Source organism: Carassius carassius, chromosome 26, assembly GCF_963082965.1.
Source record: "Carassius carassius chromosome 26, fCarCar2.1, whole genome shotgun sequence".
In the NCBI taxonomy this organism is placed as follows: Eukaryota; Metazoa; Chordata; class Actinopteri; order Cypriniformes; family Cyprinidae; genus Carassius; species Carassius carassius.
In genome coordinates, this window is record NC_081780.1 from 6,834,259 (window position 1) to 6,858,510 (window position 24,252).

At 37.1% G+C, this 24,252-nt stretch overlaps 1 protein-coding gene across 1 annotated transcript in view; it reads right to left on the reverse strand.

The window, feature by feature from the left end:
* Nucleotides 1-153: 153 nt before the first annotated feature.
* The window catches only part of tmtc2a (transmembrane O-mannosyltransferase targeting cadherins 2a), a 31,303-nt gene continuing 7,204 nt past the window's right edge, over nucleotides 154-24,252 (reverse strand). Inside the window, exons 2-12 of the mRNA XM_059510925.1 lie at nucleotides 10,343-10,934; nucleotides 6,207-7,038; nucleotides 6,000-6,114; nucleotides 4,817-4,902; nucleotides 4,553-4,737; nucleotides 4,332-4,410; nucleotides 3,603-3,724; nucleotides 1,879-1,960; nucleotides 1,273-1,387; nucleotides 1,031-1,094; nucleotides 154-872 (exon numbers count right to left, since the gene is read on the reverse strand). Of these exons, the coding sequence (XP_059366908.1) occupies nucleotides 693-872; nucleotides 1,031-1,094; nucleotides 1,273-1,387; nucleotides 1,879-1,960; nucleotides 3,603-3,724; nucleotides 4,332-4,410; nucleotides 4,553-4,737; nucleotides 4,817-4,902; nucleotides 6,000-6,114; nucleotides 6,207-7,038; nucleotides 10,343-10,934 (2,452 nt within the window). The 3' untranslated portion in view covers nucleotides 154-692. The remainder of the gene's footprint in view (nucleotides 873-1,030; nucleotides 1,095-1,272; nucleotides 1,388-1,878; nucleotides 1,961-3,602; nucleotides 3,725-4,331; nucleotides 4,411-4,552; nucleotides 4,738-4,816; nucleotides 4,903-5,999; nucleotides 6,115-6,206; nucleotides 7,039-10,342; nucleotides 10,935-24,252) is intronic.

Genomic DNA, 24,252 nt, shown 5'->3' on the forward strand with positions numbered 1-24,252 from the left:
CTTCAAATAGATGGCAGCAAAACATTCATTACAGAAAGGATCTGATAAGGGTCTTGTCCTTGTGTTTAGACAGGAGGGAGCTTCTTGATGTTGAACACTTACTGGAACAGAAATTGTTCATTTTTTTCTCATAATAATGACTCTTAATGACTATTTATTGTCAAACAGATATTTTATTGTGGTAAAACGTTTTGGTAAAAGCCTGAAATCAGACAAAGCAACGTAATAGTGCTCCATTATAGATTGAGATCTGAGTGATGGGAGATACTGAGAATTTAAGTTCTATTAACAACCACTGTAGGTAACAAACTGTTGATTTATCAACAATAAATTAAGATTAGGCATTTTAAATTATCAGCATAATGACAACCTCAACTCTTTTGTCACTACAGAAGAAAATGAAAATGTGATTCAGTTGGGGGGAAAATAACCACTGAAATACAACATGGTCAGTGCTTTCAGAAGAATACAATCCAGCAGGATGCAAACACCATCTCTCCTGTGTTTGTGCACTTTACTATTCTTTTACACTTTTAGGGATCTTTAGTGTCCAAAGCAAACTTTCACAGAGGCTCCATCTTCCTTCCCTACCTCCAGACTAGTTCAAGTTTTAACCTGTTCCACCAATAAGCACTGAATCAGCACACAGCTCCAATCAGATCAGAAGTATCAGCAGAGGTTTCAGCAGCAGATCACGTGCCAGAGGCTCGCAGACCCTGTTTCTGCATGACGTTCCAGAGTTTGTGGAGGTTGGACTGAGTGATGAGGTCGTCTGGTTTGAGCTGCAGCGCACGGAGGTAATTGCTCTCAGCTTCCTTCAGCTTCCCATTAAGATGGAGGATCGCCCCGAGATTCATCAGAGCAGCTGGATGCTGGGAAATCAAGAAACAGAAAGAAACCGATCATTAAGATGAGGATGGCTAAAGAATTAGGTTTTGATATTCCTAAACAGTAGAGGCAACAATTACGATGGAAGATGGTACTTTAATCTTAAATAACATCTAATAGAATAGCTATAGAAGGTGCTTACATCAGGTCTTAAATCAGCTGCCTTCCCATAATACCTTTCAGCTGCCTCATTCAGACTGGCTTGTCTGTGGACAAACACACATTAAGTTAACAACAACAACAAGTGTTTGACGATATAAAATCAATGTCCGTTTATCTATTTGGCGAGTAGCTGTGTGAAGATGAAACAAGTGGAGTTCACCCGCAAACCACCTGAAACTAAGATTGTGCAGATGTAGCTGTGAGTTTTTGAGAGACACACACCTGAGCATATGAGCAGCGCTGAACACCACGTCAAACTCCGAACTGTCCAGCTCTGCAGCTTTCTGAGCCATCGCTGCCGCCTCTCCCAGACGAGACTCTTCCAACAGAAACTGACCTGACAGACAAGAAAGAAAGAAAGAGGAGCTCACAGGATTGAAAACAACTCAAACACAGCAGGCCAGAAGCCCACAGGTCGAACAGACAGAGATCAGAGCAGATACACAGCGCAAGCTTCCAAAAACACACCGAGACAAAGAAAGGAAGAGTGGAGGATGAAGCACATGAGGCATAGTGAACTTCAGTATATAAAATTAGTATATCAGTATATAGTTCTAATAAATAATCATAATAAATTACAATATGTAATTCTTAAAAGAATTCTAAATTCTAAAAACATTTACATAAATTCTGCATAATAAACAGGAAAAAAACAATATTTAATAATAATAATAATAATAATAATAATATACATAATATAAATATTATTAAGAAATAAAAGTTGGAATATTTAAAGGCACTATTAAATAACATTTCAAATGCATTTGAGCACTTTATCAAACAAATTAGAAGTGAAGCAAATCAATCAGAAAGCAAATCAGATTGTACCGTAATGCATGTAGCAGTTTCCTCTAGCAGGATCCAGCTCTATTGCCTTCAGGAAGTAATGCTCTGCTTCAGACTTCTGTCCCTGTGGAGAAATTAAGAAATAATTACACCTGCACCCAGCATTATTAATGAAGGGACACAATCATAACCAGACCCTTTAGATCTGTGCTATATATGATGCTAGACGTTATCAAAGTGTGGGAAAGTATACCTTTTTTAATGGTTAGTACACTTTCTAATAAAGTACACTTTCTTTACGGTTCAGTGCTGATTGCTTCCATGTTGGTGTTACCTTTGCATATGTTCTTGTCATAAGTAGTGAGGTTATATTATGCTTAATTCACAGAACGGTTCTGAGGCAAACTCTTTTGATAAGAGGATAAAGAAGTACTTCTGAAAGCTGTAGCATTTCATGCTCTCCTTTGCCACGGTTCCTGAAAAGCATTCAACTACATCCGAGAACGTTTATCAAATCTACAGACCTATAAGTCAACGTTTCAAAAAACACTAAATGGCTTCAGATTTGAATCCAAAAGGGTAAATACAAAACAAGCTATTGTTTTAGCCTCAACCTGTACTTTAATCTAGCAACTAAAGCATTAAATTAGCTTTAGAGGTTTTCAGGGACATATTTTCAATAGAAGTTCAAAACCAGGCTGGACAGAAAAGTAAAACAGAACAGTAAATGTCTGAATCGTTCAAGTACAACATGCCATAACTTCAGTCAATTTGTCTGATGCTGTCCTGACTGTTTGACACAGAGTAACCCAGCTAATACACTGCAGTTCCTCGACAGCTGGTCAAAAGTTCACCAGTAAGATGTTTTCAATAAGAAAGAGAGTAATTACATTAAGCGTGGTGCCTGAGGGATAATAACTGGTTTTAAGCTGTTTATTAAACGGACAGGCCGGTGAGGGGAATTTAAAGCGAGCAAACAGGTTTGAGGCAACAGTCTGGACTCTTGACCAGCCGTGCCGGGACACAAACCTAAATCAGATTAGAGAAAGGATGTGAGATATCCCGTCCTGGGGGGACGCAGCTGCTCAACCTTTCTTCATTGCCCCTCTCCATTTACATCATAGTGGTCAGAGAGGAAAATAGAAAATATCACAAGTGACTGGACGACTGTTATATTGAATGCAGACAGACATCAAAGTGATGCTGGTGTCTGAGAGACAATTTTGTGTTAATGTTCCCATCAAGGACAAAGCAATTAAAAGGAACCTCAGCATGAAGGGTCTTCTGTGACTCAAATTATTTTAATAACCAGGTATCTTTGGACTCTTCTTTCCACTTGGTCTCCCCTTTTCAAGTTTGAAATGAAAGCTGAATTTATTTAATATTTATTTATGCTTTCACAAATCCATTTAGCTTCAGGTTTTTACATTCATATTCAAAATTTAATAGCAGTGACAGTGCTTTAAAATACAGCAGAAAAGCCTGAGATCACTAGTAAAAATGCTTATATTTTACCGAACATGAATATAAAACTACAATAAATAAATAATGCTTGGCTTAACCATTGCAATTTTAAGTGCAGGTAAATTAATTAATTAATTTTAGGTTTAAATATTACTTTTTAATTGCAGATTTTCCATGCGGTCTCATACTTTTAGACACCACCACTATGTTTGATCTTCCACATGTTGTTCACAATGACCGTTTGACAGAAGAAAAGCACAAAAACACAAAGGGTTAATAATGCACTCGTCAGCTTGACTCACCATGGCAGACAGCAGTTTTCCATAGGTCAGGTGGGCAGGAATATGGTCAGGTTTGGCCTTCAGAGACTCTCTGTACCAATGCCCTGCCTCCTCTAGATTATTCAGCCTCATATATGCCTCACCTATGGGCCAAGGTCAGAAGGACGTGTAAAATTACATAGAATTATTTGCACTCCATGCCATCAAATCAAATGCAGAGACAAGCATGTCACGGGATGAGTTTGAGAAGTTATGGATGACTTTTGCAATACCAGGGTCCTGTGTTTTACTCCCTACGAAACATGTGTTAATAAAATGTACACCTTGAATGGACCCTGAAGTTACTTTGGATAAAAGCATTTGCCAAAGAAATAAATGTAAACTCATCATATCTCATGACACTGAATCAGTAACACAAGAGGACATTATTTATGTATCAGATTCCAGTAGCATCTCCAGATGTGAAGGAGAGGAGTAGTATTGCGGCATAAAACTGTACAGGAAAAAAAAATCACTTGAGATGCCATCTACTGTATACATTAGATTAATAGAGACTTATCATTGCACTTACATATTATTGCTCTTTTGTTGGTTATGATTGCTTATATTGTCCTCATTTGTAAGTAGTTTTAGATAAAAGCATCTGCTAAACGACTAAATTTAAATGCAAATAATTTATTTAGAGTGTCATGTAAGTGTTTTTGAATCTCAGATAAAAACATCTGAATGCACTGAGAAATAAACACTGACCCATCATATTGTACAAACTCTGTGGCGCAAACTGTCGTGGCATTTTCTGCACAGCCTCTTTATACATGGACAGCGCCTCCTGAGGACAACAAATAAAAACAAACAGTCATAATGTGATAACGAGAACTGTTAATTAAGAACAACCATGGAACAATTCAAACAAGAACATAATTGCATCCATCTAAACTGATAATTCTTGCGGATACAAATTAATACTGTACCTCGTGCTGGCCCTGCTCATGAAGCAGTTTGCCGAGGTTGTACAAGCAGCTGGTGACGGAGCTCTTGTGGGCATGAGGGTCCTTCAGGTTCTCATCGGGGATGTCAGCACAAGTGTGAAAGGTGCGCTTGGCCTCTTCGATATTCCCCTGGGAGACCAGGATGATGCCCACATTCAAGTATGCAGCTGTGAAAGAGGCCAAAGGGAGAAGTAATTAAAAACACTTTGTTTGGTCAAAATGGTGAAACTGAAGAGCTGAACTCACAGGCCAGAGTCGGTCTGCTCCCGATGGCCAGTTTGTAGTAATGCAGAGCCTCTGAGAATCGCTCGCTCTCCTGTAGCAGCAAACCACTGAGTGAAATAAAGCACACATTGCTTTTGAGCTTGAGAAATGATATGCGAAGTAAGAGGTTGTTGCAAGAACAAGAATGTGAAGAAACACTAAGGTCTGTGCTCCTCTCCAGAGTTAATGAATGTTAGAGGTGTCTCACGAGTCTGCAAATAAGAACTAATGAAATCCTGTCACATGCACAAGCCCAGAGTGGGAGATAGAGCAAACACTTTCACTGCTCCTCAAACTCCCACTCTCATTTTCTGAATGCCAAGTATGACTCTCCCAGTAAAAAGTCTCTTAACTATTCTTTGCAATTTTGGAGGCAACCTTAAAAAAAAATTAAATGCTGTGTAGTGTTGAGCAATGAGCAATATTATGGCACATATCCATAATTGTGTACATCTGCTCATGTCTGCTGCCCTGTATGCCATGTTAATGTGATTACAGCAGTTGCCATGGAAAACTGGCTCAGATAAAGTGCTGTATGACCTTGAGAAAACCAACACCAGAAATACTGTCCTGTGAATACAGTAAGAGAGCTGTGCATTCTACCATGCAAAATACTTTGCTTATTTCTGGTCACAAAAAAAAAAAAAAAAAAAAAAAAAAAAAACTTAGTGCAAGCTAAATAAGTATTTATCAGCATTTTTGTATAAAAATTTCACAAAATAAAAAAAGTTTGAACAGAGTACCACAAACTCAAATTAAATATAAGTATCTGAACACTTTATGTAACATTATGCATGAATGACAATGCATTCAATAAAAAAAATGAACTATTATTGTTACATATTAGATTTATACATTTATTTTTAAAAAAGTAAACAAGCAAAAAACCTTTGATAAAAAAAAAAATCTTCTGGTTGTCAAACATTTTCATGATTAATCTGATGCATCCACTAAAATCAAAAATCACCATTGCCAGAAAAAGACCAAAGATCAAGTTAATTATGAAAAAAGGGTTAGTATCATTTGTTTTCAAGCCATTTGGTTTGATATTTTTATTCATTTCTTTTATTTTTATATATATGCAACCTCAACCTCATTCAGACATTTTAAGTGCGGTGTAGTTGTAAAAAAAAAAAAAAAAACATGTCTGTGTTTGTGTTCTCACAGGTTGTAGAGCATATCTGCCATATTTCCACGGTAATAAAGAGCATTTCTATACGCACTCTCTGCCTCAGCCATCTTTCCCTTGTTCTTCAGAACATTACCCAGGTTACCCCAAGCTAAGAGAAACAGACAAAAGAAAATTCACTAGTATTTACTTTGGCAGTACTATCATATCGGATATTGCAAAAGCCAAGCTCTCCAAGCTCACCTTTAGCAGGGTTTACAGCAATGCCAGACCTGTACAGCATCTCCTCGCTCTGCCAGTCCTGGTTCCTCCTCACAGTCTTCAGGCTGTAGAGAAGCAGCAGACATGCAGTACAGCCCAGCAGGAACGCTCTGGAGCGTCTCGACCTACAGCGAACAAACATGCTCCTCAACCCTACGGTCACGAGCAGACAGAAACCCATACTGGGGATGTACAGCACCCTCTCGGCCACCACAAAGCCCACGTAGAAGAACATATTAGTGGCTGCGATGAAGGGCAAAACCAGCAGTCCGAGAGAAAAGACCACCACACTCTCCGTGGCTGGAAGAGATTTTTGAGGTGCTTTGGGTGGTTTATGATATCCATTTTTGGGGGGGGAGTTTGAGTCCCTGTAGTGATTGTCATTATGATTATGACTGTATCCATTAGTTGCAGACTTTCCATTGCTCATATGTGATTTTCCATTGCTATCACTGATTTTAGGGGACTGCAGCGATGGGTTTCTCAAGCCAAACCATGATAGAAGAGCAAATCCTAAGTAAAACAAAACTGACTGAAGGTTTCGCCAATCAGTGATGGATCTGAGCAGAGGAATTGCATCCATTGACCAATCAAAGCTGAGTTTGTCAGGGCAGAGGAGGAGCCAGGCATTGACAGCTGGCAGGTACAGGAAAGTGAGCGCTCTGGTCAGGAAGTGAGGCGAGTCGGCTGCAGGGTTGTCAGAGTTGGAGAAGTTTGGAGGCTTGTTGCCCATCCAGTAAAACCGAACTGCAAGAAGAATCATCCCCCAACCAACAAGCCATGCTAGACTGACCAGCAAGCTCATGTTCTTCCCCTAGAAATGAAGAGAATGAAATGCATCGGTTAAGATACTTTTAATTGGTCCAGTAACAACATTTAACTGTGGACATAGTTTTGTAACAGGAGAAATTAAATTTTTTTTTGTCATGAAAAATCCCACCACAATGTAACTTCCACCACATCTCACATGATGTATTTTGTTTCACTGCATTTAGAGATTGAAAAAACAATGGTGGAAATAACATTAAGATTTAAAAAAAACTGTGTGGTGAATATAATCTTAATTTCTATTATTTTTGAAAAATAAAAACGGAATTGTTTTATTTTATCTCTATATTTGTTTATCAGCTTAAAATGATAGTAAGGACTAGGATTTTCCTATCTCAGATAAAGTTTGGGTTGGAGAAAGGAAAGGAAAGGAAAGGAAAGGAAAGGAAAGGAAAGGAAAGGAAAGGAAAAAGGAAAAAAGAAAGGAAAAGAAAAGAAAGGAAAGGCACTCCTTTGCATTTATACTATATACTACATCCTGCATACTGAACAGTTCTTTGAGTGTAAAATTGAAAAATATTTTCTTATATAAATGGTTCTTTGGGCACAGCATGACAATTGACAGAGTGCATACTGGAGAAGTTGAGCTCAAAGACCAGGGAAATTAGATGCCACAAATATCGATTTCTTTATTTCACACACAACGGGCCAGAAACTTATGGACTAAAGCCACAATAGATCCTCTGCTTCCACTGAGCTTGACACTTCAATCTATGGTTCAGGGTTGTAATAAATGAACACTCTTTCATCACCTGTTTTCGTTCCCGCTCTTTTGTACTAAACTGTGAAAATCAATCCTAGATTGGAGATGACAAAGACCTTATCAACGGAGATGTGAAAGACAGTCACTAGACAAATAGCAATTTTCCTGCAGGATAATGATCTTCTCTGCTTATAAAAGTTAGTAACTAAAAAAAAAAAAAATGCATAAAACACAAAGAATAACCTCTGCATTTAGTGCAAAATCCAAACAGAAATAGCCAGGGCGTTGGAGGACATTGATGAACTGAACTCATTACGCTGCAGAGGACAAAGGAAGTGCTTGTTTTAGCTGCTGCTAATCATGCCACTCGTGATGAAGGTTGTGGGTTTGCAGCTTTCTCTATTGGGACACTGCCCAAATTCAATCAGGATCTTTCAGTTTTTAACATCAAGAAAAAGGTAGGAGCATCAACAACAGTAGACCTACTACAGTCTAAGTAACATTCATATATATAACACCTCAGACAGTTCATGCATCTAAAAGTCATTACACACCAGAAATGAACTGCATTCAAGGAAGTGTGTGATGCATAGCATCATTTCACAGCTGAATTTCCTGTCACAGCAAAAATTATGCCACATTAATCAAACTGTTGACTGTTATTTGCAAATCTTTCCACTTGCACAACATTGAGACAAATGAGTCAAAATACTGTGCGTAATCGTTGAATTATTTTTTAAAGCGACTACGAAGAATTCCTTGTAAAGCTTGAAAGATTCATATACCTTGCTAATCAGTTTTTTTTACTTTTTGCATTTCCCCCTTAAAAGTTCAATAATCAAATTAGCATTTTCTTTTTCTTTTTTTCTGGAATAAGACAGGTTGGCTGCTGGTGTGGAGATCCTGCTCTAAACCAGCAGCCATGTGCTATTCAGAAAAAGGGCAGAATGCATTCCAGACAATCAACAGAGCCTTATCTCATCTCCGTCCGATTAGAGAGCAAATGGGATGAAAAATTGCCCTCTATCTGCATTGTGCACTCATATGGCTGAACCTCAAAACTAATCTACAGAGTATTGTTTTAGACTCACACCGCATTCTGCTCAAATCAAAGCAATATCATATATCAGGGGTGTTTTTAGCCTCTGGAATATCAATGAGGGCACCCTATCTGTTTTCATTACCCTGATACGCATTCATTACCGCGTGAATTTAAAGTCTAAGATGCGTGGCATTAAATATGCAAAGTCAGAGCCTCGCTGTTCAGAAACCATTTCAGAAGATCCTGTGGGATCTTTTATTGTTGACCGTTCCTTCTGAATTTAATGAGGCCCCTCTGAAGCACTGAAAGCCAATGAGCCAATTTTACACCATGGGACTAAGAGTAAACGAGAAAGTACTTTGATAAAGAGAAAGAGAGGAAGTGAGGGCATGGTTTCCTTTCCTCTCTACTCTTCCTCCTCATCCTCCTTTCTCTCCCTCTGTTTGCGTTCCCATGCGCTCGTGGCCGTCTGGAGGGTTTGTAATCTCTCCCTGTCGCCCCTCTTGTGCGCCTCGTGATTACCAGCAAGAAAAGCCGGAGACATGGGCAGAGAGACCACGATAAAGAGCCCAGATGTGCAGCGGGGTTGGCATCTGTGTACAGAGTCTGGACTGGTAAGATTACCCTTGTATTATTGTCTGGAGACGGGTGGAGGAGAGCTGTAAAAAATCCCATTTATTATAATATTGATAAAAAGGGACATTTAAAGATTAGCTTTGTATATTGTACAGAACACATCATGAGTTTAAGTGTGATAATTCTCACAGAATCACTGCACAGCTAAATGGCATTTGCCATAATGCAACGCTTATCATCTGTCTGTTTAATAGGGTAACATTAACAGGATGAAACACAGTAAAATACTCCTTTATATAAAAATGTCAATAAGTAAAAGCCATTTTGACAGTTCCTTTATTTTACAAGACATTCTATTCAAGAACATTAGTGATAGGTAAAGTATTATTATAATATCATTATTATAATTATTAATATTTGGAATGTTTTGTTTTTTTAAATACTATTTTTTTCTAGTTTCAGTTACATTTTATGTTTTTATTTATTGCCATCTAGTACTTTTAGCACTTTACTTTGAACTTATATCAGTAAGTTACCAAGACAACATTGTAACTTTCTTTTTCTTATAATTTGTATTTTTATATTTTATTTCAATAAAAAAAATTAAACACGCTAATAACCTTGAGTCATAGTGATTTCACTTTTTTTTGGAAATGCACTTACAAGCCTAAAGGTCTGTAATCATAATCAACAGTTTTATTATAACATTACACTAAAAAATTAAAGGCCATCTCATTTTCCAAGACATCTGGGTAATTTTCTTGCATTACAAACATGCATTTTCCAAGATAGGTAGGAACTTTGAGCATAAGCTGAAATAAATTGAAACTAGACTCTGGATTTATATCAGTTATATTTATAAAATTATATTTTATAAGTTTCAGGACCTGGTTTTGTACCACCTCATTGTTCCTGTTGCATTGTTGCTTGGACTTAAGGCAGATTCACACAATGAGAATCAGTTCTCACCTTCAGCACCATCATTACCGCTTGCCGGAGTCTCAGACGATGCACAACACAGAGGTCATAAACGGCTGAGACGGCCAGAACAGTGACTCCCTGCTCCTTCCACAGTAAAGCAGCCGCAGCAGCACCCAAACTCCCAGCAAGCCACAGCGCTGTCCGCCATTCAACCCTGCCCGAGTGTGCTGTGCTGGCCCTGAGACGGCAGTATTGGCCATAACAGATCAGGGACAACAAGAAGCAAAAGGCTGCACCCACATCTGCTCGCCCCACCACCCCAGCTACCGCTTCAGTGTGTACGGGGTGAGAGGCGAAGAGCAGACCCGCCAAAAGGCTCCACGGTCCTCTGCCCAGCAGGAGGCGACAGAATGTAGTGAAGAGCACAGTGACGCAGCAGTGCAGGCCCACATTGACCAGGTGGTAGCCCCGAGGGTCCAAGCCGCCCAGGGCATAATTGAGGCGGAAAGACAGAGTGCAGAGGGGGCGGAAAGACTTGTGGCTGCCGCTGTGGGTGAGTAGAGTGCCCCAGAAGTCATCGTACAGGATGTTCGTCCATGGAGTGTCTGGTAGGAGGTCTTGGTTGGTTTTGATTGCTCGGCTAAATAATATGGAAAGAAGAAAAAAAGGTAACATAAATAGGTGCCATACTGCATAAAAAGACATTTAGAACATGAACACTATAAAAGTGGCATAAACCTGGTGTTTACAATAGGGCTGTGCAATTAAATCGCATGCGATTGATTCATCTGTGATTATGAACACGATATTGCCTAGCTTGCCAGTGAACTATGGCTAAGAGCCACTCCATCTGAAAGCAGCTGATGGCGATTTATACAATAATTTAAAATAAAAAGAATAGATTTTAAATTATTTAAAAATAAAGTATAACAATAAATAAAGTTTTAACATAATGGCATTCTAATGCAGCTTTGCAGTAAATTGTAATAGCACCTGTGATCTCATTGTATTTCACAGTGTTTTAAATAAAGCCATCACTATCCTGCTTTCCCTGCAGTGACAGTAGCACAATACATGCGCTTTCTTAATGTATTCATCAGTTTAATGTATTCTTTTCATTTGTGATTGGCAATGATGTGGGAGTGGAGCTGATTTGAATATTTAAATTACAATGATCTCCAAAGGATGAGAGATTGAAAGCCAAAGCCACGGGGGAATGAACATGGGCATATTTACTGTATCTCAGAATACAAAAGAATAAAAAATTGAGGCCAACAAGGTTCTATATATCCTAGAAATACAATAAAACAAAAGAAAGTTATAGGTAAAATCTTACAGTAGCTTGAAAACAGTGATATGGAATGCAATAAACATCCAACAAAAATATATCTTAAAAAATTAATATACCGCCCCCCCCCCCAGCCCCTAAAAAAAATAGAGAGAATAACACTTTTCCAGTCTGTTTCAGTGGTAGTTAATACATCAAGCCTTCAGTAGAAGTGGCGCAGTTTCCTGTGACCCATATCTCTGTCTATAGAGCTCTCTGTGACTCCATGAGAAAGCCTGCACTTGTTTTCGACTCAGGAAACACAATGCTGGGAAAATGAAGAGATCGACGGCCGCCATCACGCTATGGCCCCTGCAGTGAGGTCACAAACCATCAGACGCCACATTTCACAGTTGTAACTCCACATATTGCCATTTTCTTTATTATATTAACAGTCTATTCAAGAGCCAAGTGAAGAACAAATACAATTAAAAATGCATAATATATAATTCTATAATATATAATTCATAACAAATATATTAAAGAATATTTGCTTTACATTTTTTTACATTTAGATGAAATCAGTGTAGCCCTTTGTGCACTTCCTGAACGTTTCAGAAATGGACCACAGTGTTTGCAAACAATTGTACATTATTAACTCTTATCTGGGTTTATGTAGATGCTTATGTCATGTACGTTTGATTATGAGGTAATCTTGTTTTAATTGGGCCATGGTAAATCAGATTACAGCTTTGCTCTGAGGTCATAACTGAAGGTATTAGCAAACAGCATGTGCTGCTCTAAAACTATTACAAACACACTCAGAAGCAAAAGATGTAGATAGACAAACAAACGTACCCTGTGTGTATAGATTTTGTGTGGTCCAATCAAATTTATATAACCCAAGATGCTCATCGGTAGACAGCTGTGACACTGAGCACTTGAGTGTCTCCAAAATATTTAAGTTTTAAAGCAAGTCTATGTCTCCACTTACCATTCCTTATTCGACCCAAAGATAAGCAGTGCCTGAGAAAGCTGGTTGTTTTGAATAGCAGTAATGAGGCCGAGTTATGTTATGAGGTTTATCCGTGGACCTTGAGGAGGAAACACACTCAAGTTGTGAAGGCCTGTAAATTAACGTTTTCCTAAAATCCAGAAAGCGTCACTTGTCTCCTCGAGGAACTGGAAAAATGCAGTCCTATCTTGGAGCATCTATCCCTGCTTCATTGGCAATACACTTTACACCACATACATGTGAAGTTTTCAGCTTCCAGTGTTTATAATCTCTGTAAATTACTTGTGAGTCGCCTCACAAAGCCTCTCAGTCACAGAGTTCAGAAGGTTAATGCAGTTGACCGTGAGGGCGGCTTGATGTTCAGTCGTTATTCAATTCCATCATAGCCTGTGCTAAGAAAGTAATCAGACTGAACGTGCAATTCAGGGTACAAGAACTAGTTATGTTGCACAGAAGCATAAATGCAGTTATTGTACAAATTCTTAAAATAAAATAGTCAGTGGGTTTCCAAAACAATTAATTGGCCCTATATTAGACTAGCTTCAGCTGGAACTTTGATTAGATGTAAACATTGCAGGAAATAAAATACATAAATATTTTTATTGATTTAAATTAATAATAATTTCATAAACTAATTTGTTTGTATGAAATTGTTATTTTCACAAATAAAATAGATTTAATAATGATGATGTTGATTATTATTATTATAATTATTATTATATTAGGATTATTATTATATTTTATTGTTGTTGAAATTTCTATAAACCTTTTATTATTTTTTATTACAAAAATAATTATTATTACAAATTATTGCATCAATACTATATTATTATTAGTAATACTTTTTTTAAAAGATCTTATTCTACCATGTCAAACAGCTATATTACAGGACAATAAAGCAGAGGTGACAAAAACTTTATTATTATTATTATTAATTATTTTTATATATTGTATGATTATTTATGTGATCACAATTTCATTATGTATTATTACAAACTAGATTATAACCATCATCATCATCATCAATGATAATTTTTGAAAGATATTATTCTACCATCAATCCCGTGGTAACTAGGATTTACACAAGCTCCAGTCTGGATCCAGAACACCTGAGAAGAGATGATGCTGACCCCTCAGAGGACCTCAGATGATGCTTACCCTGAAACAACATAAAGAACTAACAAATACTGCTACAAGCGTGATTGCATCATATAATAATTGCTGTTAATAGTGTTCATCGTCTGACTGACTATTTCTTGTGTTAATTTTTCTGAAAATTCCTGTCATATGCACATATACTGACAGTCACCACTTATAAGCTACTACTAAATATTGTAGCAACTTAATTTTCTGTAAAGTTGCTTTGCAATGATTTGTATCGTAAAAAGCGCTATACAAATAAACTTTGAAGTTAATCTGTCAAACAAAAGCACATTAAAGCAGATGTTAAAAAAAAAACACTGCGTCGCACCTCATATTGGCAGATTAGTGCCGAGCATTGGAGCGGTTTTGCATCCCTGCACAGGGGGAACATGGCTGCGGTGTTAATCTGACGCTAACAAGATTACAGGCATATCATAGAGCCAGAGTATTTTAGGGACACAGCTGGAGGACAAGGTCTTAATCACTTTAAACCTGTCCCAACAGAGATGTGTGCAACCCTTACTTTTAACAAACTCAGTAATGAAAAGCAATCAGCTGTATTGCTGTCTTAAAAAATAAATTAACTAAAACATTACTTAGCTTAACATGGAGAAGTTTCTATAAACAATGATGTTTTCCAACAGATTCAAGCACATCCCATTTGCAGCCTTTACAACTCCTTGCTGGCAAGTATTCATAAACGCTGTATAGAAAACAACACTGGGAAAAATTGGTATCAAAAACACTCTCATAAATGTCACCGCATTCACAAATGCTGGACCACTATGATGGATTGGTTTCATTTAATTCATACCGGCAAGAGTTCCCAATTTCTTTAAAGGAACCAAGTGTAAAAACATCCATTAGGTCATAAAGCTAAATTATATGATGTATGTAAAGCATCTCCACAACAGAGAATGACATCACAAAATATGTAGTAAAACACCTAAAAAAAACTGCTAGCACATTTAAGCAATTCTTCACCGCATTCACTAAACACTATGATTTCTTAAGGTGTTACCGATATTTCAGATTTTTCTAATGATTTAAACCCACATCCACATCACCCAGCCCATATTTCAGTTGTTGAGGAGACGTCAGTGTTGTGTACGGTGCACAACATCAAGAAATACATCATAAACTCATTACAGCAGAAATGCCTGATCCTGCTGATCCTTTCTCCCATATGGCTTCTGGCTATAACATCACCACAAAATCACTGAGCGCTGCACATTTAATCAGAAGCAATATCTCATGTCATCCATCTAAAGGGTTAAATATGCAACATATACACAACCAGTCAAAAAAAAAGGCCAAATGTATGTTTCTTGTAATCTGAAGGCTTATGTTTAAATGCTTTAAATTAGTTTTGTAGACAATATAAAGTGTCTACATAAGAATGGATTTTCAACAAGAAACTTTTAATTGTTTGGACAATGTAATGCAAGTCAAAGAAATTATATCAGTATTATTGACTAATATTTTGAGAATTAAAGGGCATCTTTTAACCAACTTTTATCAATTCAGTGCCACCATTCATCAACATACATTAAAGGCATCTATAGGGGTCATGCAGTGAACAAAAGCAAAAAACTGCAGGAAAGAGGCAGTGATCAAAGCTAGGCATTCACAGCTGGCCAGATGTTAAAGCCAACTATGGCATGAGCATTTAACTAGGCTGAGATCTTGATTAAGGTTTAACCCTCTTGTCTACTGGAACTCATTCATGAGCACAAAAAAATTATAAGAGCCAATCAGAGTGCACAGTTTTTTTCCAGCCATCAAAGGCTTTGGCGGATTGGGGTGGAGCAGTGAAACGGTAGTGTCCTTCAGTGCTGGACTCTTTCATCTGCTCAGAGAACACTTCCTGATTAGTCTAACAACAGCTACAGGAGAAAAGCACGCCAAGAGAGCCTGTTACGAACATACAGCGACAGCATGCAGTGATCCAGGGCATTTAATTAGACCAAAATATAACAGCTCCTTGAATTTAATGATGTTAAAAACTGTGAAAAAAGACGTTTTACCAAAGACACTGCAAACCCATACATCAATAAATAAAGAAAGAAAAATAGCACTACTTAAAAATTAGATTTATTATGCTAGGAAAAAAAGTGCAAGACCATAACATTTTTGGCAAGTTTCTCTTTAACAAAATAAATGAATCAATAATAATCATTTATAAAAGTAGATAAAAACTACATAGGGTGACATCTACTAATATTGGCACCTTTGGTAAATAGGTCTTTATTGTTTAACCTTTTAATATTTTGATTAAAATATTAACAAAATATCAGCTCTCATTGAAATCAAACAAACACCACAGTTTAATAAAAAAACAAAAAATAAAAAAAAACATCTTTGTTAAATGTGTGTGCACCACAATTATTGGCACCCCTATGAATTCATACAATAAAGCTCATATAGGGGGTATAAATATGAGGTAACATGTATAGTCCAAACTCCCTTATTCATTCATCACAATGGGTAAGATCAAAAAACATACAGTAGTTGTAATGTGCGGCAAAATATTGTTCAGCCTCACAAAGTGGCAATAAGATAGCAAAAGCACTGAAAATGCCAATTCCTACCAACAGGGCTTATTTTTAAGAATTTCCATTCAACTGGAAGTGTTATGAATCAGCCTGAAAAAAGGTTGTGTGTCTATTTTGTCCCAAAGCACTGTCAGGAGGATGGTTTGAGTGGCCAAAAGAATCACCGCTGAATTGCAGCTGCGAAGTTAGTTGGGTCTAGGGGTGAGAGAGTCTCCATAATCTGACATCACCTACATGCCCACAAAGTGTTGGAAGGGTTCTAGAAAAAAGCCTCTTCTCTCATCCAAAAATAAACTCAAACATCTTCAGTTTGCCAGACTTTACTGGAACTCCAAATGGGATAGGGCTCTATGGTCAGATGAATACAAAATTTGAGCTTTTTGGCCATAAACACCAGATGTGGGCTTGGCGCACACAGAGAGGTAGCCTTATGGAAAAGTACCTCATGCCCACAGTTAAATATGCTGGTGGGTCTTTAATATTTTAGGGCTCTTTATCCTGCCAGAGGACCTGGACATATTCTTAGGATATATGGCATCATGGACTCTACCAAATATCAACAGACATTAAATGAACACCTGATTGCCTCTGACAGAAAGCTTAAAATGGGCCATGATTGGAAATAATCCAAAACATACATCAAAATCAACAACAAATGGCTTACTGACCACAAAATCAAGGTCTTACCCTGACGATCCCAGTCCCCTGACTTGAATCCCATAGAAAATGTGCGGGGTGAACTGAAGAGGAGGGAAGGATCTGAAAAGATTATGTTATGAGGAATGACCTCAGATCCCATCCACATGTATTCTCCAAACTCATCAGTCAGGAGAAGATTCAGTGCTATTATCTTGGCAAAGGTTGGCAGCACAAAGACTTGAGGACTAAAAAGATGCCAAGTTATTGTGGCACACATTTAACAAAGATATATATTTTTTTTTTATAAAACTGTGTTTTGTTTGCAATTGTTTGTTTTCAGTGAGAGCATAGTTTTTTTTTATATTTTGCACAAAAAATAGGTTAAACAATAGACATTTTTTTCATACCGTTCGTTGATCATATTTACCAATGGTGCCAATATTATTGGAGGGCACTGTAAAAACATAGCCTAGATAAACAGACAGATAAATAATACATAGAAAAATAAACTTGAAAATAAATAATCTTTTTATATATATAAAATAAATGAATAAATACAAAGGATACATAATAAACAATAAACAGACAATTGAAAAAAAAAGTATATAAATAAAAAGCTAAACTTTTTTTTCAAAATGATCCTAGGGAACAGAAAAGTTACCCTAATTGAAGCATCACTATCTAAAATGAAGCTTTTGAGAGAAAAATACAGATCTCTCACATTCAAATTCAAAGAGACAGCAACTGCAGATAAAGGGAGAAAAAAAAACTATGATGGCCCTCATACAAACAGCACTGACTCACAATCATTTTAATGATCTTAACAGACGCAGTGAGTATCCGCGATTCTTCTCACTTTGACAACTGATCTGAGAGCTTCCTCGCTACAGCAGAACCGAGACTCATCTCCAGCACGAGCCATCTGGGCTAATCCCAGAGCGATGTCCTGCTAATGGAACAGCCATTTCACTCAGCACAAAGAAGTCTTGTTAGCTCAATGATGGATGATGTCCATAAGAAGCCCAGTGGCAGAGGTAGCCACAGAGAGAACCACAGTTAAAGGAAATCAATCCCTTATAAAACCACTGCAGTTGAGTCAATCAGAACGCCTGGCTTTCAAATAGAGTATTTCACCGCTTAAAAGCTCTGAGACTTAAATAAATCAAGCCTAATTAAGAAACTAATTAAGAAGCTGAGAGCAGGTATGTTTTTTATACTCCAAAAACCTTCAGATAGTACCACTTCTTACATTTAAAGCACACTTAAATGCATTGGATAACAAAATAACCAATCAAGTAACTTCTACAAGCAAATGAAGTAGACCATTTTTTATTTGTAAAAATATTTTAAGTAGCTAGTGCCAAGTTTGGTTTATCTTACACAAAATAAAATAAGATACATCAAATGTAAAATAAAAATTCAGAGAAAATAATATAAAATAATTATACACATTTTAACATTATTATATTATACATTATGTGGGACAACATAAATACTTTACAGCTTTTGCAAACCTGCTACTGTAAAAGCCTGAAAAAGCCCTGATTTCCTCACTTCCCGTAGTCCAGACCCTTTAAAGTCTCACCGTCTGAACGTTGTGATGGATGCTGAGCTGCACATCTGGAAAAGTGTGAGCTTGAAGTGTTTCTTGGCCCTCCGTTGAGGTGCTTTTAATGAAAATATATATGCAGGCCTTCCCTGCATATAAAATGTGAATGGAGCACAAATGCTCTTACCAGGCAATGACTGGAGCTTTAACAGTAATAGTTTTCATAACATGAATGGCTTCTATAAAATCCAGTTAAAGCTGGATTTATAGGGCCACCCAACCGGGCACGAGTGCCTGGATCCGGAATGTATTGCATTTCAACACAAATGCATGCTCAAAATGTACATTACAGGGAAGTAACCAGGCAGTGAAATATTATCAACTGCGGATCCTAGTCCTCATTTTCTGTTGTCTGGATATGCAATAATTGAGTCTGAGGAGTTAATTAAAAGCTAATGCCTACACTGTCTACTCAGCAGTGATAAATGATGGCCCTGATTAAATTCTGACACTGCCCGGTTCTCCCAGCAACAAATAGTGTTTGTCTACTCACTGCCTTATCAGGCAAATCAAAATGTAATCTACAAGAACCACTCCAGAGACTGATGCTAATTTGATGCCACTTTTGAACTCTGTTGCTTCTGATGACCATAGATGGTTTAAATCCATTCATCAAAATATATAGTATAGTATAGTATAGTATAGTATAGTATAGTATAGTATAATATAATATAATATAATATATTATAATATAAGCACTGGATTCCAAAATAACAAATCAAGTACCTTTTGTAAACAAATAAAGGAAACCATTTTTATTAATACTTTAAGTGGCTGGTACCATTTTAACAATTACTCTAAATAGCTGGTCTCTCTCAAGCTTACTTTATCTCATGATAGACAGATAGATGCGGTGACATATAATAAGTGTACAAAAACTTTTTTGGCCCATATAGTTATTTTTCACTATAAGCTTTACAATATACATTTATATAAAAAGTCTTACTCTGTATTTCAGAATCATGCTCTCGTCTTGCATCTGTATGATACATGTCTGGTGTTATCAGGAGGAACAAGGTAAGCTGGTTATCTGGATGTCACAGTGACCTAAAAAGCTCCCACCTGCTCGAGGACAAGACAGCTGAATGTATTCAGACTCCAGTGGGGAACCAGAGTAAAGTGAAGTGTACAGATCCATAAATGAAGAACAGCAGGTTCTTTTGGAGCTCTTTCATTGTCCAGCTGCCCCAGACTAGTCATTAAAAACAAAACTCACAAGAAAGAGAACAACACAGAGAATGAGGGCAAAAAGAGAAAGGCTAGTATTTATCACATTCCATTATCTGTCTGTGTTCCTCATCCAGTCCTCTCTGACCTCGCTTTCTTTTTTTAACACTTTTCAGGACATCCACTAATTGGCAAGCAACCAGCTGTGTCCCACAACAACCTCTTCCTCTAAAACTCCACATAAGCTCCTAGAACAGCGAACACTCAATGGCTTATGCATGTTAGAAATCTGCCATGGTTTGATTTAGAGCTTGTGTAATACTCCACTCATCTGCCACTTATTCTTCTATTAAACACCACAGGGAATCTTCTCTGAGTGAGGCAAGAAAACGTCTTGTAAATAAGCATCTGCATGTTTTCAGGAACACAAACTGAACTTCAGAGGAAGCTGAGAGTACAGTGAGGAAAACAGTAATTTAGAGCATTTAATCCAGTTTATCAGACAATATCTTTTGAGTTCTGGTTATTTATAGGAGACAAAACTACAACTACGCTGACGTGAAGGACTTGACAGCCAATCAGCATCCACTCGACTTTATAGAGAACAAGCATTTAAAACAGCAGATGGTGGGGGGGGGGGGTTGCTTGTCAACTCCTTGCATTTTACTTATAGTAGTTGTAGCTTTTTATTAGATGAAACTTAAATTAATTTACAATTGTACCATTTTGTTTTCAGATTTAGAGGTGCACACTTTTAATCCAATCAATTCTTGATGGGTAAAATTGAACACTGTTTCACTTGGAATCGTCACATTATTGATGTAAAATGGGTTTCTATCTGGAATCCACATTCACTTTGAGTTGACAAGAGAGAGATGGAAGATAATGTCTAAAATGGGGAGGAAACGAGACAAGACAGAAAGATGGTGGGGAAAAAAAAAAGAGCAAAGAGAGATTAGATTGTGGCTACATACTGCTGAATCATAGTAGTCTAACTTATGCACTGTGAATCTTTGCAACATATTGAGCGATAGAAATGTCCATTTCATCAAAAACTGACAGATGGTGTCTGAGAGCGGCCATGAATGTCATATCGGAGGGATATTCAGAGCTTACACACTCCAAGACAGATAAACACAGCAGGCAGGAGTTTATCTAAATCCCACTCTGAAATATGGTTTCTTTCCGTTTATTGAAATCAGACGAGGCCAGATAAAACACAAACTCCAGGACCTGATGGTGTGATGTTGCTAGAGCCAGACACCGCATGAGGAATAATACTGTCTGTGAGCCAGATAAGAGGAAAAACAGCATTGAGGAATAAGCAGGGGGTCAAAAGTTTCAAAAATATGTCTCAAATCAAGTTAAAATCGAATGTAAGGTAAACATTACATTCTCATCATTTATGAAAACTAGATTTGAAAATCTAGGCAGTTTAGAAAGAGTCTTCATGAGTAGCTGGGTAAATTACAAATTGCAGTCTGGTACTGATTACAGATTATACATTGAAAACTGTAGTTAGTAATTTAATCTAGGTTACTCATGTTACGTGATGTATTCTAACTATTTTTATAATACTTTTAGATTACGTTTTAATTAAACTTGTTTAACCCCTTAACTGTCACTCACATTTTTGAGCATAGACTTTATAGTGCATGATCCAGACTTAAATTTGTATAATTCATGAATGAAAACATTTTGTAACATGATATTGATGTAATTTAGAAATTTTAAGTTTTCAGTTGATATATAATTTCTGATGATTTCTAAAATGTGATAGAGAAAAAGGCAACGAAGAAGTCTTTTTTTTTTTTAAAACAAAGGTCAAAACTATACTTAAATTTAATTAAAAAATGTAAAATTAAAATAATTTAAACACTAAAAATGTTTACCTGCCTGTCAGTCTGACCATTAATGACATCAGAAAACTGTAAACATGCAAATATTCTGTTATATTATTTGAATTAACTTTTTCAAAGACATTAAGTAAACATTAAATTTGAATGGGTTTGGCTGATAAAATGGGAATCCCTGCATTATATGAAAAAAAAAACATTAATAAACATGAAAAACGACAATGACATTTAAAAATCCCCCCAAAAAATCATGAATCATTTACTTGTGCGAATAATATGTAATCCATAAAAAGTAACTGTAATCTGATAATGAGTATTTAAAAAAATAATACACTCTAATAACAAGTACTTAATTTTGGAATCTGATTACATAATCCAGATTATATGCAACCAGTTACTATTCAGCACTGATGGTTAGACATCACAACCATGAACATATAAACAACCAATCAAAACATAGGGCATTTACATAAATGTACAGTATGCATAATATCTAAAACAGACAAAAAGGTGGTAAAAAAATGGAAGCATAAAACACAAAATACTATGTGTGAACTTCAGGGAACAATCAATTCTGCAAAAACTCCACTCCTCACACAAACCCTCTGCACCTGAACAATAAATTAACTGTATCATCTGACCGGTAATGGCTTTGCATAGCAATGAGGGCGCTGCAGACAGTGAACCTAAACAAGTCCTCATATCACGGAGATCTCTTTACACGGCAGGCGAAACGCTCTATGCGCCTCTTATCTGGGGGAAACACAGGAAAAGCAAACAGATTGCTTCCGGACTGGTGATGAATTGCAGACCCTAAAAAGATTTGAATAGGAATGAAATATGACCTGGATGTGGTTACTAATGATGCCCTATCGCTCCGAGCAGAATAAAAGGAAAAACACAAAGCACTAGACATCGCCCCCACCCTACACACACAGTATATCATTAAGATAATGTAGGTTGAGTGATGTAGTACAGGTCATACGTATAAAACGATGAAGTTGCAGCTTTCCCTCAGGGAAGGTTACTTGGATATGAGAATTTTTAGATGCTTTCTTTGTTCTTTGGAAAACATATCCTCAATTCAGAGCTGCTCACAATACTCTTTCACAACGACATCCTAAAAAAATACTGAGGGTCTATATAATGGGAAATGCATTAATGGCTCAGTGCTAGAGGGTTACAGGTGTGAGAAATACAGCAGAGGGCCTTTTAAAACCCTTACATTTCCTTCTCGTCTTGTTTGCTTTTCTTTTTACGAAGTGAGAGGCTATAAAAACATCCCCTAGAATTAGGCATTCAAAAACGGTGTGTCTTTTGAAGCAGGAGTAATTACCTAGAAATGCATTTGAGCTTTAGAGTGTGGAGAATTTGGCTGAATAGACTAGACGCGATGATGGACTTTGCCGCCACGCTCTGTGACACGGCCTAATGAATCTCTATTGAACTCATAAAGCAGCTGGGCATGGAGATGTGACATTTGAAGTCATTTATAAAATCCATCCAGGAAGGCAAAATTAGAGGCCCTCATTAGCTTGCAGGTAGCTTTGGCAGAATGCGCATGAATAATGTCAAGCACAGAGAACCATTAGCACAGATCAAGCTGAAAAAAAAAAACGAGGGGAACCAGGGAAACCATCTAACAGACTTATAACTGGTCATATATGCAAATTGTATTTCTTTGTATTAAACCATTTATTTTGCATCTGGATTTTTTTTGTATAAAAAAAGCAAAACTACTACGGTATGCTGAGGAAATGGAGATCAAAGTTGACAAAAACTGTAAAACTCAAGTTTACATAATAAGGTTTTTTTTTACACAAAACAAATCACAACCACTTTGCTGCACAAATTAAAAACTATTTAAACCACTTTGTTCACTATTTGCATCTTTAAAAGGTTATGCAAGACATTATTTACAGAGGGATCCAAAAGTCTGAAACCTCATTCAAATATGGGATTCATAATCTAATTCAAACCAGGGAAATAAAGTTTCAGGATTTTGACCAATTTAAAACGCTGTGGCATCAAATGAAAAATACATTCGATTCTGCATTATAGGTCACTAAAAACATTTGTGACTTGGACCGTGACACTGACCATAGTTTGTAATGGAAAAACTGTATTAAACTAGACAAATGCAAAACAGAAGCAGTTTCGCTGGTGGTCTTGGATGGTTTAGATTAAAAAAGATCAATACAAGAAACAATCAGCAGCGTCTAACAAGGCTTGGGATTTGATTCAGTTGACTCACTCCTAACAGATGACCAGGACCACATGCTCCACATGAACCATGATCATCCCGTGATTAACCGGTCAACCTAGCCGCCCCAATTATCACGGCATGACACCATGTTGATGGATGTCCTTTATATCCACACACACACACTCTCTGAGCTCAACGGGATTATGATTGTCATCTCTACCTGAGCAGAAGGCATCAATTCATTCGAGGATTTGTCAATCAGATGCAGAACTGACATTGAGAACGGAGGATTTATTTTTGTGTGCTCTCCTGATTCCAACACGACACGAGGCTGGTGAGGAAGTGTTTGAAAGAGAAGAGAACAAAAGACAGAGCAAGACAAAGACAGGAGGAGGCAGAGAGCGGGAGCTGCCGAAAGATGATACACAATCGTCATCGATCACAAAGACAGCAAACAGCTACGAATGTGTGTGTACTCTGTGGGGGCTTGTGAGGGTTTGA